This window comes from Salmo salar, chromosome 23 (assembly GCF_965601325.2).
Source record: "Salmo salar chromosome 23, fSalSal1, whole genome shotgun sequence".
In the NCBI taxonomy this organism is placed as follows: domain Eukaryota; kingdom Metazoa; phylum Chordata; class Actinopteri; order Salmoniformes; family Salmonidae; genus Salmo; species Salmo salar.
The window spans coordinates 49584900-49605000 of NC_138313.1; the positions used below are offsets into that span (position 1 = coordinate 49584900).

A 20101-nucleotide genomic window follows, 5' to 3' on the forward strand; every position below is an offset into this window, starting at 1 on the left:
GCAATCTAGGGGTAACAGCTGTGGTGTTCAAAGCATCTGTTACTGTTCCTGTCTTTTCTGTTGTTACAGTCCTTTCCTGGTCTGGTACCAGCGTGAGACCAATTCGGATGATAGTTACACTATTCCTTTCAGTCCATTTAGTACTCACTATTTCTACTATATATTCTCTGCCTTCCTCTTGATCACACTTGTCCATGGTGATCAGCCAAGTGTCCTCTCCTTTAGTGATTGTCAAGTTGCATTCTTTCGAGTCCCAGATGACTTCTCCTAATGTCAGATGAAGGGTCCATCCACAGAGTGCTATTTCTGGTGGAGGTCTGATTCTCCTGAATGAGAGGGATCTCTGAACTTCTTCTTTAGTTATTATCTGGGGTGGAATGGGGATGCTAATCCTACTGTCAGTCTTTTCAGATTGTTCAGCAGGTTCCTCTCGTTTCTTCCTGCTTCCACCATACTGCTTGATTGTGTTTGGGTCTGTTGTTTCTCCACCATTGTTCACTGTTGCTCTTGTCATGTCAATGTTCTGTTGTTCTAACTTCAAATGTCTGTTAACTTCACTAGGGGCAGCATTCGGAATTCTGGATGAAAAGCATGCCCAAATTAAACAGCCTGGTACTCGGGCCCAGAAGGTAGGATTTGCATATTATCTAAGGCTTGTAGTTTTTTCAAGTGATTGCCTTTCGGTATACAGTGACTTAGGGTTCATTTTGCACTTCCTAAGGCTTCCACTAGATGTCAACAGTCTTTACAACGTTGTTTCAGGCTTCTACAGTTAACAGAGAGCGAACGAGAAGGCCGGGAAGTTGGTGACTCAGAAAAGAATATGACTTCAGTGCCGCGCATTCACGTGAGGAGGTAGCTGTGTTCCATTACATTTTTGAAGACATTGGAATCGGCGCGCTTCCTACATTTGGAGTAGCTGACTGAACGCACTAACAAAAAGGAGGTATTTGGACATAAATGATGGACTTTATTGAACAAAACAACATTTATTGTAGACCTGGGATCCCTGGGAGTGCATTCTGATGAAGATCATCAAAGATAAGTGAATATTTATAATGCTATTTATGATTTCAGATGACTCCAAAATGGCGGGTATCTGTATTGCCTAGTGTATTTTTCTGAGCGCGTACTCAGATTATTGCAAAGGGTGCTTTCCCTGTGAAGCTTTATGAAATCTGTCACAGCGGTTGCATTAATAACCACACTGTAATGTAAAGTATTACCTCATCCTCAATGATCAGTGAATACATACAGTATTCATTTCAACTACAGTACATTGTATCACTATCAAGCCCCCCCCACCCCATTACCACTTATGAATTATTATAGACACTTATAATCAGTGTTATAACACATAACTGTATTATTAGGCATTATAAAAGTCATTAAAATAATTATAATATGTACTTCATAGAAAGTGTTAACCTTTATATATTCTAACAACTCACATTTGTTAGATTTATTCCACAGGTCCTAGGTCCTAACCTAGGAACTAAAATATTAGTCTCCTTCTCGATGTTGCATGCAGTTCTCTCTCTCTCTCCCTCCCTTCCTCTAAACCCTCCCTCCCTCTCTCACTCCGTCCTTCCCTCCCTTTAACCCCACCCCTCTGGCAGAACCAGGAAGTCCCTCCCCCCTCCCACAAACTATTTTCTGAGAAAACGAAACTGATCTGAGTCTCTGTGTCGTCTGTCTGTGTGAGAGTGAACAACCGTCCAAATGGCTCAGCAGGGAGTTCTGCAGGACCAGGACCAGTTCTGTTGTTCTGTCTGTCTGGATCTACTGAAGGAGCCGGTCACTACTGCCTGTGGACACAATTACTGTAGAATCTGTATTGAGGGCTGCTGGGATCAGGATGTTCTGAAAGGGGTCTATAGCTGTCCTCAGTGCAGAGAGACCTTCACTCCAAGGCCTAATCTGAGGAAAAATAACATGTTGGCTGAGCTGGTGGAGAAACTGAAGAAGACAGGACTCCAGGCTGCTCCCCCTCCTCTTCTGTGCTATGCTGGACCTGGAGATGTGGCATGTGATGTCTGCCCTGGGACCAGAAAGCAGAAAGCACTCATGTCCTGTCTGCCGTGTCTGGCCTCTTACTGTGAGACTCACCTCCTATCTCACTATGAATTTCCTGCTTTGAAGAAGCACAAGCTGGTCAAAGCCACCGTACAACTACAGGAGAAGATCTGCTCTCATCATGACAAACTGCTGGAGGTTTACTGTCGTACCGATCAGCAGTGTATCTGTTATCTGTGTACAATGGATGAACATAAAGCCCATGATACAGTGTCAGCTGCAGCAGAGAGGACTGAGAAACAGGTAAGACCAGAACAACTTGTTGGTGACTGTCTGATAAACAAAGAATTAAAGATACAGTAGGAACTAAGGCTGTTTGAATATGAGATCATTCAAATGAAATGGATCCTCAGCAGAACAAATATGAACACAAACCTTGTTTATATAGATATGTTAACTTCTATGGGCTACGTGGGCACCCCTGGTACACACTATCAACAGCCAGTGAAATATCAGACCGCCAAATTTGAAAACTATTAAATGTCATAATTCAAATTTCTCAAACATACAACATACACCCTTTGAAAGATAAACATCTCCTTAATCTAACCACGTTGTTCGATTTCAAAAAGGCTTTACGGCGAAAGCATAAAGTTAGATTATGTTAGGACAGTACATTGACAAAACATTACATACAGCCATTTTCAATGCAAAGACAGGCGTCACCAAAAGCAGAAAACCAGTTAAAATTATGCACTATCCTTTGACAATCTTCATCAGATGACACTCCTAGGACATTATGTCAGACAGTACATGCATTTTTTGTTCTATCAAGTTCATATTTATATCCAAAAACAGCATTTTACAATGGCGGTGATGTTCAGAAAATATTTTCCGTCCAATACCGCCAGTGAATCAGCACAACAAATAAAAAAATTACTATTCGAAAACATTGGTAAAATATAATATTGTCATTCAAAGAATTATAGATTAACATATCGTGAATGCAACCGCATTGCCAGATTTAAAAAATAACTTTACTGGGAAATCACACTTTGCAATAAACGAGGTACTATGCTCAGAAAAATAGGCTAGGCGATACAGGGTAGCGCCATCTTGGAGTCATCTAAAATCAAATATAGTGTTGTAAATATTCACTTACCTTTGATTATCTTCATCAGAAGTCACTTCCAGGAATCCCAGGTCCACAACAAATGTTGTTTTGTTCGAAAAAGCTCATAATTTATCTCCAAATAGCTCCTTCTTGTTAGCGCGTTCCGAAGGCTACTCCAAATGTACGAAGCGCGCGGAACATGTCGCCACGAAAGTGCAAAAAAAATAATATTTACGTTTGTTCAAAAATGTCAAACGTTGTATAGCATAAATCTTTAGGGCCTTTTTCAATCAGAACTTCAATAATATTCAAGGCGGACGATTGCATTGTCTTATAAAACGTTTCAGAACGAAAGAGTCCCCACATGCACGCGCATCATAGTAATATAGGCAATCCGCTTATGACAAAATTTCCAGGCTTCTCGTTCGGTCAGTTTTTACCGGAGAAGACTGAAACCACTTTGTAAAGACTGTTGACATCTAGTGGAAGCCTTAGGAAGTGCTACATGAATCCTAACTCAGTGTGTTTCATAGACAAAGGCTTGAAAGTGATTCCACACATCAGATTACCACATCCTGTTAGGATTTGTCTCAGGGTTTTGACTGCCATATGAGTTCTGTTATACTTACAGACACCATTCAAACAGTTTTAGAAACTTCAGAGTGTTTTCCATCCAAATATAATAATAATATGCATATCCTAGCTTCTGAGTTTGTGTAGGAGGCAGTTTAATATGGGCACATATTTTTTTCAAAATTCTCAATACTGCCCCCTAGCCCCAACAGGTTTTAACCCAGATTCTCCAAATGTATCACCATTTTCTAAAGTCAAACACTATTATCATTCTGAATGCTCTTTTATATGTCCAAAGTTCAGTCTCAACTCATTGATACATGTAGGCTGACTGTAAAACTATAATCATTCACATAGCAACATATAAATATCATTTCACACCAACACATTTGAATCCTTCCTCTCTATGGGCCCTATGTCACATTACTATACTATTGATCTACTGGACAAATAAAGCTTGATAGCTCATTGAAGAGTGATTCTCCACAGAGGCAGCTGGGGATGAGTCAGTAGAAGGTCCAGCAGAGATTCCAGGAGAGAGAGAAGGAGCTGAAGGAGCTCCAACAGGCTGTGGAGTCTTTCAAGGTGAGTATTGTTGACCAGAGGAGACACACCATTTCACTTCTCTCCTCCAGTCAGAGAGAGGGAGAGGGGTCCCTATCCAATCCCACTGACCCCACTGTTGGGAACAGGCTGTCTTGACCCATTTCAGAGAATAGACTGCTTAATGTAACTGACTGGATATGAACCCAGGTCTACCGTGGGATAAACCAACATCTTGACTGTTACGCACGCCTCTAGAAAGAGGGAACGCAACACCCTGCTACAACTCAACTCTCCTTGTTGTGAATAAGGTAGGAAAATGTAGGTGGGAACAAGTATGACGAATAGGCAGAGAATACCGTTAACAGGGAATTTATTCCTTCACGTGATAAGGTTTGGGAAAAAGGGGCTGGACGGAACCAAAGCAAAGAAAGTAAATATCAAAGCCCCCTCTCCTACCTTACCTGACTACCCACTACTTACCTATTTAGCACCACCTGGTGCACTAACCAAAATACAGGGGTTGGTCCGCCCAGGTCTTTCCTAGTGTGCATAGACAGCAAACTACTACGGGTATATGTATGCCCGCGGGCCTCTTGCCTAAACACTCCCTAGGTGCCTTCCCCTTCCCCCCTGGGAACAAATGAAACAGAATTACACAAATGTAAGTCAATAATCAAAACACTGCATCCTATTGACACACACAACCAATCAGCTCCCTCAGCAACAACGGACACAGTACATACCAAAATTCTTGGAAACAACCAACATGCTATAACCCTCAGCCATTAGCCTTGTCTCTCAGCAATCATCTCCCTTCTGAGCAACAGAACTGGGGCTTATATAGCTTCAGAAGAAGTTAGTAATTGGAGACAGCTGCGTCCTGATGAGGGGGGGGCGGGGTCAGCTCTCCAAACAATCAATGTTGATTGACCAATCAGCTGCTCGTTGAGAACTTCAGGAATCCATCTCCTGAAATACATACATGATAATACACAAACCACAACAGAAACTGGGGAACGTAACACGCCCAACACAAAAAATGCAAACATTCAGTTTGCAATAACAAAAATCAACGCTTCCCCAGTTACTAAACCCGTGATAGAGCGTCGGCAACCACATTTGCCGAGCCCTTCACATAGGCTATTTGTACATTATATCCTTGTACAATCAGAGCCCACCGCATAAGGCGGCGGTTCTGATTGTACATTTGCTTTAAGAACACCAAAGGATTATGGTCCGTGAAGACCATTACAGGCAAGGCACTGGAACCCACATATACCTCAAAGAACTGTAATGCTAGCAATAAAGCCAGCGTTTCCTGTTCAATTGTGGAGTACCTTGACTGACACGAGTTGAACTTACGGGAGAAGAAACTGACGGGTCGATCCACTCCATCTTCATCTTCCTGCAAGAGAACCGCACCCACCCCCACTATACTAGCGTCTACCTCCAACTTAAAAGGTTTGTCAAAGTTGGGGGCGGCAAGCACTGGGGCACTACAAAGTAGCGCTTTAGCGGACTCAAAAGCATAGTTACAGTCCTGGGACCACTTAAATGGTACCTTCGGACTAAGCAGAGATGAAAGGGGAGCTACTACCGTCGAGAAATTCTTACAGAAAGTACGATAGTAACCTACCATCCCCAGGAATCTGCGCAACTGGCGGCGAGTCGTGGGAGCAGGAAAAGCAACAATTGCTTCCACTTTGCCAGTTACTGGGCGCACTTGACCTCGTCCCACTTGTTTCCCTAAGTAAGTCACTGTAGCCTTCCCAAACTCACACTTGGCCAAATTGAGGGTTAACCTCTTGGGGCTAGGTGGGACGCTAGCGTGCCACCTGTGGTGCACTCCATCAACAGCAGGTGCATTTCAAGAGCGGCAAATTTGAATCCAAATAAATGTCAAAATTCAAATTTTTCAAAAATACAACTATGTTACACCATTTGAAAGATAAACATCTCCTTAATCTAACCACGTTTTACGATTTCAAAAAGGTTTTACGGCGAAAGCATAAATTTAGAGTATGTTAGGACAGTACATTTACAAGAGTTGTGTGTAATGTTTTGTCAAGTCAAAGACAGGGTCACCAAAACCATAAAACCAGCTAAAATGATACACTAACCTTTTACAATCTCCATCAGATGACACTCCTAGGACATTATGTTAGACAATGCATGCATTTTTAGTTCTATCAAGTTCATATTTATATACAAAAACAGCGTTTTACTATGGCATTGATGTTGAGGAAATCGTTTCCCTCCAATAACCGGCAGTCAAGTCAGCGTCACAAATTAAATAATTAAAATTAGAAAACATTGGTAAAATATTATATTGTCATTTAAAGAATTATAGATTTACATCTTTTGAACGCAATCAACTTGCCAGATTTAAAAATAACCTTACTGGGAAATCACACTTTGCAATAATCTGAGCACTGTGCCCAGAAAAATACGCGTTGCGATACAGACTAGACGTCATGTTGGGGAGATCTAAAATCGAAAATACTATGTAAATAATCCATTACCTTTGATTCTCTTCATCAGATGTCACTTCCAGGTATCACAGGTCCATAACGAATGTAGTTTTGTTCAAAAAAGCTCATCATTTATGTCCAAAAATCTCCGTCTCGTTAGCACATGATGTAATCCAGCCGGACTTCTCGTCATGAACGAGGGGAAAAAATATATTTCCGTTCGTTCAAACATGTCAAACGTTGTATAGCATAAATCATTAGGGCCTTTTTTAACCAGAACATGAATAATATTCAAGGTGGACGAATGCATAGCCTTTTATAACGTATTGGAACGAGGGTACCCAACATGAAGTAGCGCGCCAGGTGTCTAATGGGACATCACCGTTCCATGGCTCTTGTTCGGTCAGATCTCCCTCCAGAAGACTCAAAACACTTTGTAAAGGCTGGTGACATCTAGTGGAAGCAATAGGAAGTGCCAAAATATTCCTAAACCCCTGTGTTTTTCAATGGGATAGCTTTAAAGTCAATACAACACATCAGGTATCCACTTCCTGTCAGAAAATGTCTCAGGGTTTTGCCTGCCAAATGAGTTCTGTTATACTCACAGACACCATTCAAACAGTTTTGGAAACTTTAGAGTGTTTTCTATCCATATATAATAAGTATATGCATATTCTAGTTACTGGGTAGGATTAGTAACCAGATTAAATCGGGTACATTTTTTTTATCCAGACGTGCAAATGCTGCCCCCTAGACCCAACAGGTTAAAGAAGCATTCGCCAACCGCTGAAACACACTTTTCAAGGTGGCGAAATGATCAGACCAAGTAGACGAATGTATTACCACATCGTCAAGATAAGCAGTACAATTTGGTACATCGGCAAAAACAATGTTAACTAACCGCTGAAAAGTAGCAGGTGCATTACACATTCCAAAGGGCATCACAGAATATTGTACGAAGTTATCTGGCGTAACGAAAGCCGAGATGTCAGAAGCTCGAGAGGTCAAAGGCACCTGCCAATAACCTTTTAGCAAATCTAATTTACTAACGTAAGCAGCAGAGCCAATTCTATCAATGCAGTCATCTAAGCGAGGTAGAGGAAAAGAATCAGACTTTGTAACGGCATTTACTCGACGATAGTCCGTACATAAGCGAGACGTACCGTCAGGCTTAGGAACAAGAATACACGGGGAACTCCAGGAGCTGTTACTGGGTTTTGCCATGTCATTCTGTAATAAATAAGCTACCTCACTTTTCATTACCTCCCTTTTCTTTGCATTAACCCGGTACGGATGCTGACTTATAGGAACAGCGTCCCCCACATCCACGTCATGTTCCAAGATGGACGTGCGACTTGGAACATCCTGAAACACAGTGAGAAAACTGTTTATCAATAAGATAAGATCCTTAGTTTGGTCTTTATCCAAATGTTCCATTTGAGATGGTAACTTTTTCAGCATCTCTGAATTACATAAGCGTTCACACTGCTGTAACGTATGGCGTAACTCCAACCCATCCTCCTTATCCTCCTCTAGATACCAGCCAGGCTTCAGCACCACCGCAGCCACACTGGAAACGGCGGGCTGGACAGGCTTTCTTGAGGAGCTGTTGGGAGAATCACGCATATAATATGCTTTCAGCATGTTAACCTGTTGGGTCTAGGGGGCAGCATTTGCACGTCTGGATAAAAAAAATGTACCCGATTTAATCTGGTTACTAATCCTACCCAGTAACTAGAATATGCATATACTTATTATATATGGATAGAAAACACTCTAAAGTTTCCAAAACTGTTTGAATGGTGTCTGTGTATAACAGAACTCATTTGGCAGGCAAAACCCTGAGACATTTTCTGACAGGAAGTGGATACCTGATGTGTTGTATTGACTTTAAACCTATCCCATTGAAAAACACAGGGGTTTAGGAATATTTTGGCACTTCCTATTGCTTCCACTAGATGTCACCAGCCTTTACAAAGTGTTTTGAGTCTTCTGGAGGGAGATCTGACCGAACAAGAGCCATGGAACGGTGATGTCCCATTAGACACCTGGCGCGCTACTTCATGTTGGGTACCCTCGTTCCAATACGTTATAAAAGAGTATGCATTCGTCCACCTTGAATATTATTCATGTTCTGGTTAAAAAAGGCCCTAATGATTTATGCTATACAACGTTTGACATGTTTGAACGAACGGAAATATATTTTTTCCCCTCGTTCATGACGAGAAGTCCGGCTGGCTTACATCATGTGCTAACGAGACGGAGATTTTTGGACATAAATGATGAGCTTTTTTGAACAAAACTACATTCGTTATGGACCTGTGATACCTGGAAGTGACATCTGATGAAGAGAATCAAAGGTAATGGATTATTTACATAGTATTTTCGATTTTAGATCTCCCCAACATGACGTCTAGTCTGTATCGCAACGCGTATTTTTCTGGGCGCAGTGCTCAGATTATTGCAAAGTGTGATTTCCCAGTAAGGTTATTTTTAAATCTGGCAAGTTGATTGCGTTCAAGAGATGTAAATCTATAATTCTTTAAATGACAATATAATATTTTACCAATGTTTTCTAATTTTAATTATTTAATTTCTGACGCTGACTTGACTGCCGGTTATTGGAGGGAAACGATTGGCAACAAAACTAAAACTTGATCACCTGGTGCAAAAGAACGGCCAACAGCCTTTTTGTCATAATGCAACTTCATGCGTTTTTGAGTAGAGGAGAGAGACTTTTGGGCTAATGCACCTGCAGCGTGCAGTCTCTCCCGCATCTTACTGACATAATCCAACACATTTTTAGGGGCGCTACTGGGTGTAGGAGATAAGATATGCTCCTTCAAAACCTTTAGCGGACCCCGTGGGGTGTGTCCAAACACAAGGTCAGCAGGGCTGAACCCTAAGGACTCTTGTATTGTTTCCCTAATAGCAAATAAGACAAAGGGCACCCCCTCATCCCAATCAGTACTGGTATCCATGCAATACTTGCGTAGCATTGCCTTCAGCGTCTGATGCCAGCGTTCGAGAGCCCCTTGACTCTCTGGATGATACGGACTGGAGACCTGATGGGAAATACACAGCGTCTTTAACACACTAGAGAACAGCTTTGACATAAAGTTGGATCCCTGGTCAGTTTGGATTACTTTAGGGAGTCCAAACGTAGAGAAGAACTTCACTAATGCCTTCACCACAGTCTTAGCCGTTATTGTCCGTAGAGGAATAGCCTCTGGGTATCGAGTAGCACTGCACATTATTGTTAGTAAGAACTGGTTACCTGACCTGGTTTTCGGCAATGGACCTACACAATCAATTATCACTTTTTCAAACGGTTCCCCCACCACAGGAATCGGGCAGAGCGGCGCACGTGGAAGTGTTTGATTCGCTTTCCCAGTGAGTTGACATACGTGGCATGTCTTACAGAATTGGACAACGTCAGACTTCAAACCTGGCCCAAAAAAATGTCGAAGGACTCGGTTATGTCTTCGTGATCCCTAAGTGTCCGGACCACGCCTGGTCATGGGCGAGTGACAGCACCTGCTGTCGGAATGGTGTAGGAACAACCACTTGACACACTTCACTCCAGTCACTAACGGTGTCATGAGCTGCCCATTTACGCATCAAAACTCCTGCTTCCATAAAGTAGGCAGTCTCTTTAGTTTTAGCTTCCTCAATGGAAGTTACCGAAGCAAAACACTTGCGAAGACTGATGTCTCCCTTTTGACATTCAATCACCTTCTCGGGGGTGACAGTCAAAAGAATGTCATGTAATTGGGGCGCGATTTCACTTCCCCTGGGCTGTTTGTCAGAGGTGATCAGCTTCTTAGAGGTAGTACACAACCCATCCTCTTGATCAACTTCTTTAAACAAAACAGTTTTTGACAAATCTATCACGTCACCCATTTGTCTTGCCTGAGCACGAGTGACAGCACAAGCGGGGAACACATGGGGATAACTCTGTGCCAACTCATTGGAGAGAGAGTGGTCACTTTTATCCAACACTTCCAATACGGGTACTACCTTTCCTCCAGCAATATCGTTACCCATTATAAAGGTCACACTTTTTACTGGCAACTTAGGACGTACCCCTACTCTGAATATTCCACTGATTAACTCAGAGTGTACATTCACAAAGTGCAACGGCACTGGGACAAAACCCATTTCAATACCCTGAACTAACACACTGGAACCACAGTATGTATTGTCGGATAAGGGCAACACATCAAACAATATAAATGACTGCGCCGCCCCTGTATCTCTAAGGATTTTAACAGGACGCTGAGATGCTTCGTCATTCGCTATGGACACAAACCCCTCAAAAATGAACGGTTCGTAACTGTGGTCGGGTACTGAGACTTTCAAACTACATTTACTCTGAGGCACCTGTTTTGTTTCAGACCTCACAACAGTACGAATTAGCCCAACACCTGTTGGCGGCTTGGCACGAAAAGGCATCCCTTGTTTGCGTTTTAGTAGGAAGCAATCATTAATCACATGTCCCACTTTATGACAATAGAAACAGGGACGCTCATTTTTCTGGCGTGCTTGATATACTGTGGGCCGACTGGGACTAAAAGTAGGCAACTCAGTAGCTCTAATCTCAGTATGAGCCGAAAACACACTCTTGTGCGTCAACACAAACTCGTCTGCCAACACAGACGCTTCTGACAGGGAGGATACTTTCTGTTCATTTAGGTATACTACAATGCGTTCGGGTAAGCAATTTTTAAACTCTTCCAACAAAATTAACTCCCGGAGAGAGTTGAAATCAGTTACCTTACTAGCAGCATGCCATTTATCAAACAGATTTCCCTTGTCTCTAGCAAATTCCACATAAGTCTTACTAGGAGACTTTCTATGAGACCTAAATCTCTGTCGGTATGCCTCAGGCACAAGCTCATAAGCACGAAGAACGGTAGCTTTGACCACTTCATAGTTCAAACTATCTTCCAAAGGTAGCGCTGATAAAACCTCTTGGGCTTTTCCAGTTAATTTACACTGAAGTAATAAGCACCATACTTCTTCAGGCCATTTCAAGGCTACGGCTATACGTTCAAACACACAAAAATAGGAGTCAACCTCTGATTCTCTAAACAAAGGTACTAAGGCAATCTGCCTACTAATGTCAAACGTGTTGGAAGCTCCAGCTGGTGAGGACGACTCACTAACAGGCACAGTAGGAACAAAGGCTAGCCTCGCTGTCTCTGCCTCCAATTCCATTTGGCGCATTTTGAAATCCATCTGCCGCTGTTCTCTTTCTGCCTCTATTTTACAGATTTCCAACTGCCGCTGTTCTCTTTCTTTTTCAGCCTCTATTTTACAGATTTCTAACTGGAGATTTTCTCGCCTAATTTGGGCTCTCTCTTCCGCTTCCAGTTGAAACTGTATAGAACGGACATCCCTTCTGGCATCACCAGTTGACAGTGGGGAGAGCGGATCAAAACGGGGCAATGTGGCTGGAGCTTTAGCCTCGCCTTCGGTCTCAGAAACCGACGGGCTTACAGGAGCAGCAACATCCCCTACAGGGGTAGTAGGTTCAGGCAGCGGTAACACAAGCACCTCCTCTTCTAACAATACATTTAACACTAGTTTCTTAACCTCCGCCTTAACTAAATTGTGCGAAATAGACAATGAATAATGGTCAGCCAAGGTCATTAAATCACTTTTACGACACTTATTAAACACCTCCCACGACGGGTTATCCAAAAAGGATTGTACATCAAAAGTAGCCATTGTAAACTACTACACCAAACACAAGAGCCAACAAATAGCTAATGCTATGACGCTCAACACTGAACTAACAACAAACTAAACTAGTCACCCTTTACTCACAAATCACAGAAAGCTCAGTGCAGCAGGGTCCGGGGGGGTTTAATGGGATCCCGGATGAGCCCCCATTATGTTACGCACGCCTCTAGAAAGAGGGAACGCAACACCCTGCTACAACTCAACTCTCCTTGTTGTGAATAAGGTAGGAAAATGTAGGTGGGAACAAGTATGACGAATAGGCAGAGAATACCGTTAACAGGGAATTTATTCCTTCACGTGATAAGGTTTGGGAAAAAGGGGCTGGACGGAACCAAAGCAAAGAAAGTAAATATCAAAGCCCCCTCTCCTACCTTACCTGACTACCCACTACTTACCTATTTAGCACCACCTGGTGCACTAACCAAAATACAGGGGTTGGTCCGCCCAGGTCTTTCCTAGTGTGCATAGACATAGTACATACTACGGGTCTATGTATGCCCGCGGGCCTCTTGCCTAAACACTCCCTAGGTGCCTTCCCCTTCCCCCCTGGGAACAAATGAAACAGAATTACACAAATGTAAGTCAATAATCAAAACACTGCATCCTATTGACACACACAACCAATCAGCTCCCTCAGCAACAACGGACACAGTACATACCAAAATTCTTGGAAACAACCAACATGCTATAACCCTCAGCCATTAGCCTTGTCTCTCAGCAATCATCTCCCTTCTGAGCAACAGAACTGGGGCTTATATAGCTTCAGAAGAAGTTAGTAATTGGAGACAGCTGCGTCCTGATGAGGGGGGGGGCGGGGTCAGCTCTCCAAACAATCAATGTTGATTGACCAATCAGCTGCTCGTTGAGAACTTCAGGAATCCATCTCCTGAAATACATACATGATAATACACAAACCACAACAGAAACTGGGGAACGTAACATTGACCATTACATCAAGAGGACATTCCCTATTGGGCCGACACTGATTTAAAAGTCACAGGCGGGGCTACCTCATCACATAACCATGAGTAACCATGACTGACTCATGTCCCCTATACATTAACATGGATCTCTCTCTCTCTCAATTCAATTCAAAGATCTTTATTGGCATGGGAAACATATCTTTACTATGCAAAGCAAGTGAAGTAGATAATAAACAATCATGAATGAACAGTAAACATTACACAACATTTATTTTCAAAAGAATAGAGACATTTCAAATGTTATAATTCAAGTGCAAACAGAGAGAGCCGTGCACCAGACTGAGTTCTGTAGGTGAAATGGAAATGAATGAGGGAGAGTTAAGTGAGGTAGAAGGAGTGGAGAAGAGCTCAGAACCAGAGAAGTATTTGGTCACATGAGATTTGACTTCAGAAGAGTTACAGGGTGTGTTGAGTGGTGGTGTCCCGTCCTCCAGGTCGTTGGCATGGTGCAGGAGCAGATAGGGTGAAAGTAGTGGAATGGGGTAGTGGGTTTTTAACGAGTGTAGGGTTAGTTGGCATGGTGCAGGAGCAGATAGGGTCAAAGTAGTGGAATGGGGTAGTGGGTTTTTAAAGAGTGTAGGGTTAGTTGGCATGGTGCAGGAGCAGATAGGGTCAAAGTAGTGGAATGGGGTAGTGGGTTTTTAACCTGTTAGGGCTAGGGGGCAGTATTTACACGGCCGGATAAAAAACATACCCGATTTAATCTGGTTCCTACTCCTGCCCAGTAACTAGAATATGCATATAATTATTGGCTTTGGATAGAAAACACCCTAAAGTTTCTAAAACTGTTTGAATGGTGTCTGTGAGTATAACAGAACTCATATGGCAGGCAAAAACCTGAGAAGATTTCATGCAGGAAGTGGCCTGTCTGACAAAGTGTTGTTGTTCTTGCCTCTGTTTATTGAAGACTGAGGATCTTAGCTGTAACGTGACACTTCCTACGGCTCCCATAGGCTCTCAGAGCCCGGGAAAAAGCTGAACGATATCGAGGTAGCCTCTGGCTGAAACACATTATCGCCTTTGCCAAGTGGCCGATCAGAGGACAAAGGGCTTAGGTGCGTGCCCGAGTCGACCCAGTGATTTATTTTCTTTCGTCTGTTTACCTAATTGCAGATTCCCGGTCGGAATATTATCGCTTTTTTACGAGAAAAATGGCATAAAAATTGATTTTAAACAGCGGTTGACATGCTTCGAAGTACGGTAATGAAATATTTAGAAATCTTTTGTCACGAAATGCGCCGTGCGCGTGACCCTTATTTACCATTCGGATAGTGTCTTGAACGCATGAACAAAACGCCGCTGTTGGAACATAACTATGGATTATTTTGGACCAAACCTACATTTGTTATTGAAGTAGAAGTCCTGGGAGTGCATTCTGACGAAGAACACCAAAGGTAATCAAACTTTTCTAATAGTAAATCGGAGTTTGGTGAAGGCTAAACTTGCTGGGTGTCTAAATAGCTAGCCCTGTGATGCCGGGCTATCTACTTAGAATATTGCAAAATGTGCTTTCACCGAAAAGCTATTTTAAAATCGGACATATCGAGTGCATAGAGGAGTTCTGTATCTATAATTCTTAAAATAATTGTTATGCTTTTTGTGAACGTTTATCGTGAGTAATTTAGTAAATTGTTAGTCAATTCGCCGGAAGTTTGCGGGGGGTATGCTAGTTCTGAACGTCACATGCTAATGTAAAAAGCTGGTTTTTGATATAAATATGAACTTGATTGAACAAAACATGCATGTATTGTATAACATAATGTCCTAGGTGTGTCATCTGATGAAGATCATCAAAGGTTAGTGCTGCATTTAGCTGTCTTCTGGGTTTTTGTGACATTATATGCTAGCTTGAAAAATGGGTGTCTGATTATTTCTGGCTGGGTACTCTGCTGACATAATCGAACGTTTTGCTTTCGTTGTAAAGCCTTTTTGAAATCGGACAGTGTGGTTAGATTAACCTCTATGGGCTAGGTGGGACGCTTGCAGCCTGTGGCGCGATTTTCAAAACCTTAAAAATCCTATTAACTTCAATTTCTCAAACATATGACTACTTTACAGCTATTTAAAGACAAGACTCTCGTTAATCTAACCACACTGTCCGATTTCAAAAAGGCTAACATTTTACTAAATTACTCACGATAAACGTTCACAAAAAGCATAACAATTATTTTAAGAATTATAGATACAGACCTCCTCTATGCACTCGATATGTCCGATGCTAAAATAGCTTTTTGGTGAAAGCACATTTTGCAATATTCTAAGTACATAGCATCACGGGCTCGCTATTTAGACACCCGGCAAGTTTAGCACTCACCATAATCATATTTACTATTATAAAAGTTTGATTACCTTTTGTTGTTTTCGTCAGAATGCACACCCAGGACTGCTACTTCAATAACAAATGTTGGTTTGGTCCAAAATAATCCATCGTTATATCCGAATAGCGGCGTTTTGTTCGTGCGTTCCAGACACTATCCGAAATAGTAAAGAAGTGTCGCGCGCATGGCGCAATTCGTGACAATAAAATTCTAAATATTCCATTACCGTACTTCGAAGCATGTCAACCGCTGTTTAAAATCAATTTTTACGCCATTTTTCTCGTAGAAAAGCGATAATATTCCGACAGGGAATCTCCTTTTCGGCAAACAGAGGAAAAAATCCCAAAGGCGGGGGCGGTCGGGTCACGCGCATAAGCCCAGTGTCCCTTGATCGGCCACTTGAGAAAGGCGATAATGTGTTTCAGCCTGGGGCTGGAATGACGACATTCTGTTTTTTCCCGGGCTCTGAGCGCCTATGGACGACGTGGGAAGTGTCACGTTAGAGCAGAGATCCTTAGTAAATGATAGAGATGGAAAAGAAGTTCAAGAAATGGTCAGACAGGCCACTTCCTGTAAAGGAATCTCTCAGGTTTTGACTTGCCATTTGAGTTCTGTTATACTCACAGACACCATTCAAACAGTTTTAGAAACTTTAGGGTGTTTTCTATCCATATGTAATAAGTATATGCATATTCTAGTTACTGGGTAGGAGTGGTAACCAGATTAAATCGGGTATGTTTTTTATCCAGCCGTGTCAATACTGCGCCCTAGCCCTAAAATGGTTAACGAGAGTCTTGTCTTTAACCTCTATGGGACCGGCGGGACGAATTCGTCCCACCTACGTAACAGCCACTGCCATCCTGTGGCGCGATTTTCAAAATCTTCAAAATCATATTACTTCAATTTCTCAAACATATGACTATTTTACAGCCATTTAAAGATAAGACTCTCGTTAATCTAACCACACTGTCCGATTTCAAAAAGGCTTTACAACGAAAGCAAAACATTAGATTATGTCAGCAGAGTACCAAGCCAGAAATAATCAGACACCCATTTTTCAAGCCAGCATATAATGTCACCAAAACCCAGAAGACAGCTAAATGCAGCACTCACCTTTGATGATCTTCATCAGATGACAACCCTAGGACATTATGTTATACAATACATGCATGTTTTGTTCAATCAAGTTCATATTTATATCAAAAACCAGCTTTTTACATTAGCATGTGACGTTCAGAACTAGCATACCCCCCGCAAACTTACGGGGAATTCGCTAACATTTTACTAAATTACTCACGATAAACGTTCACAAAAAGCATAACAATTATTTTAAGAATTATAGATACAGACCTCCTCTATGCACTCGATATGTCCGATTTTAAAATAGCTTTTTGGTGAAAGCACATTTTGCAATATTCTCAGTAGATAGCCCAGGCATCACGGGCTCGCTATTTAGACACCCGGCAAGTTTAGCACTCACCATAATCATATTTACTATTATAAAAATGTCATTACCTTTTGTTGTCTTCGTCAGAATGCACACCCAGGACGTCTACTTCAATAACAAATGTTGGTTTGGTCCAAAATAATCCATCGTTATATCCGAATAGCGGCGTTTTGTTCGTGCGTTCCAGACACTATCCGAAATAGTAAAGAAGTGTCGCGCGCTTGGCGCAATTCCTGACAATAAAATTCAAAGTATTCCATTGCCGTACGTGGAAGCATGTCAACCGCTGTTTAAAATCAATTTTTACGTCATTTTTCTCGTAGAAAAGCGCTAAAATTCCGACAGGGAATCTCCTTTTCGGCAAACAGAGGAAAAAATCCCAAAGGCGGGGGCGGTCGGGGTCACGCGCATAAGCTAGTGTCTCTTGATGGGCCACTTGAGAAAGGCGATAATGTGTTTCAGCCTGGGGCTGGAATGACGACATTCTGTTTTTTCCCGGGCTATGAGAGCCTATGGACGACGTGGGAAGTGTCACGTTAGAGCAGAGATCCTTAGTAAATGATAGAGATGGCAAAGAAGTTCCAGAAATGGTCAGACAGGCCACTTCCTGTAAAGGAATCTCTCAGGTTTTGACCTGCCATTTGAGTTCTGTTATACTCACAGACACCATTCAAACAGTTTTAGAAAATTTAGGGTGTTTTCTATCCATATGTAATAAGTATATGCATATTCTAGTTACTGAGTAGGAGTGGTAACCAGATTAAATCGGGTATGTTTTTTATCCAGCCGTGTCAATGCTGCCCCCTAGCCCTAACAGGTTAACCTCTCTAGGCTAGGCGGGACGAATTCGTCCCACCTATTTAACAGCCACTTGCAGCCTGTGGCGCGATTTTCAAAACCTTAAAAATCCTATTACTTCAATTTCTCAAACATATGACTATTTTACAGCTATTTAAAGACAAGACTCTCGTTAATCTAACCACACTGTCCGATTTCAAAAAGGCTTTACAACGAAAGCAAAACATTAGATTATGTCAGCAGAGTACCAAGCCAGAAATAATCAGACACCCATTTTTCAAGCTAGCATATAATGTCACATAAACTGAGAAGACAGCTAAATGCAGCACTCACCTTTGATGATCTTCATCAGATGACAACCCTAGGACATTATGTTATACAATACATGCATGTTTTGTTCAATCAAGTTCATATTTATATCAAAAACCAGCTTTTTACATTAGCATGTGATGTTCAGAACTAGCATACCCCCCGCAAACTTCAGGGGAATTTGCTAACATTTTACTAAATTACTCACGATAAACGTTCACAAAAAGCATAACAATTATTTTAAGAATTATAGATACAGACCTCCTCTATGCACTCGATATGTCCGATTTTAAAGACAAGACTCTCGTTAACCTAACCACACTGTCCGATTTCAAAAAGGCTTTACAACGAAAGCAAAACATTAGATTATGTCAGCAGAGTACCCAGCCAGAAATAATCAGACACCCATTTTTCAAGCTAGCATATAATGTCACAAAAACCAAAACCACAGCTAAAGGCAGCACTAACCTTTGATCTTCATCAGATGACACACCTAGGACATTATGTTATACAATACATGCATGTTTTGTTCAATCAAGTTCATATTTATATCAAAAAACAGCTTTTTACATTAGCATGTGACGTTCATGTAATTTAGTAATTTAGTAAATTCACCGGAAGTTTGCGGTGGGCAAACTTCCGGTGAATTTACTAAATTACTCACGATAAACTTTCACCAAAAACCCAACAATTATTTTAAGAATTATAGATACAGAACTCCTTTATGCAATCGCGGTGTCCGATTTTGTCTGTACGGCAGGAGAGGAGGGGCTGTCTGTACGGCTGGAGAGGAGGGGCTGGATGTACGGTTGGAATGTGGTGCTGGATGGTGTATTGTACTATGATGTGACCTTCCCTGTTGGTCAGTTGGTAGAGCCTGGTGTTTGCAACGCCAGCATAGTGTGTGCAACGCCAGGGTTGTGGGTTTGATTCCCACGGGGGGCCAGTAAAAAACAAAACAAAAAAATGTATGAAATGTATGCATTCACTACTGTAAGTCACTCTGGATAAGAGTGTCTGCTAAATGACTAAAATGTGTTGGGAACTGTATATAATGATTATGTGGAGGTTGTGGCACGCAATGTGTTTTTAGGAGGGGGGGTGTTAGTGTAATGAGGATGACAAGTCAGTGTCTCTCTGTCTCTCTCTCTCTCTCTCTCTGTCCCTCCCTCTGTCTGTCTCTCTCTCTCTGTCTCTCTCTCTCTCTTAACAGCGCTCTGCACAGGCAGCAGTGGAGGACAGTGATCAGATCTTTACTGAGCTGATCCGCTCCATTGAGAGAAGGAGCTCTGAGGTGAAGGAGCTGATCAGAGCCCAAGAGAAGGCTCAAGTGAGTCAAGCTGAAGGACTCCTGGAGCAACTGAAGCAGGAGATAGCTGAGCTGAGGAAGAGAAGCACTGAGCTGGAGAAGCTCTCACACACAGAGGATCACATCCATTTCCTCCAGGTAACTAAACTGTCTTGTTACATGTGATATGAAATTAACTTTATGTGAAACTATTCATCTCAATCATTATGTTGTCCTGTCTGTCTCTCTGTCCCTCTCTCTCTTTGTCCCTCTCTCTGTGTCCCTCTCTCTGTGTCCCTCTCACTGTGTCCCTCTCTCTCTGTGTCCCTCTCTCTCTGTGTCCCTCTCTGTGTCTCTCTCTCTCTGTCACTCTTTGTCCCTCCCTCTCTTTGTCTCTCTCTATCTCTGTCTCTCTCTATCTCTGTCCCTCTCTCTCTCTGTCCCTCTCTCTCTGTCCCTCTCTCTCTGTCCCTCTCTCTCTCTCTCTCTT

At 42.2% G+C, this 20101-nt stretch overlaps 2 protein-coding genes across 2 annotated transcripts in view; one reads left to right on the top strand and one right to left on the bottom strand.

Annotated features, from left to right (window-relative positions):
• LOC123731752 (tripartite motif-containing protein 16) overlaps window positions 1-20101 on the bottom strand; it is a 240257-nt gene that overhangs the window by 207026 nt on the left and 13130 nt on the right. The window lies entirely within an intron of this gene.
• The window catches only part of LOC106561509 (tripartite motif-containing protein 16), a 22735-nt gene continuing 4303 nt past the window's right edge, over window positions 1670-20101 (top strand). The window contains 3 exon segments of the mRNA XM_082968307.1: window positions 1670-2319; window positions 4193-4288; window positions 19537-19770. Of these exon segments, the coding sequence (XP_082824433.1) occupies window positions 1723-2319; window positions 4193-4288; window positions 19537-19770 (927 nt within the window). The 5' untranslated portion in view covers window positions 1670-1722.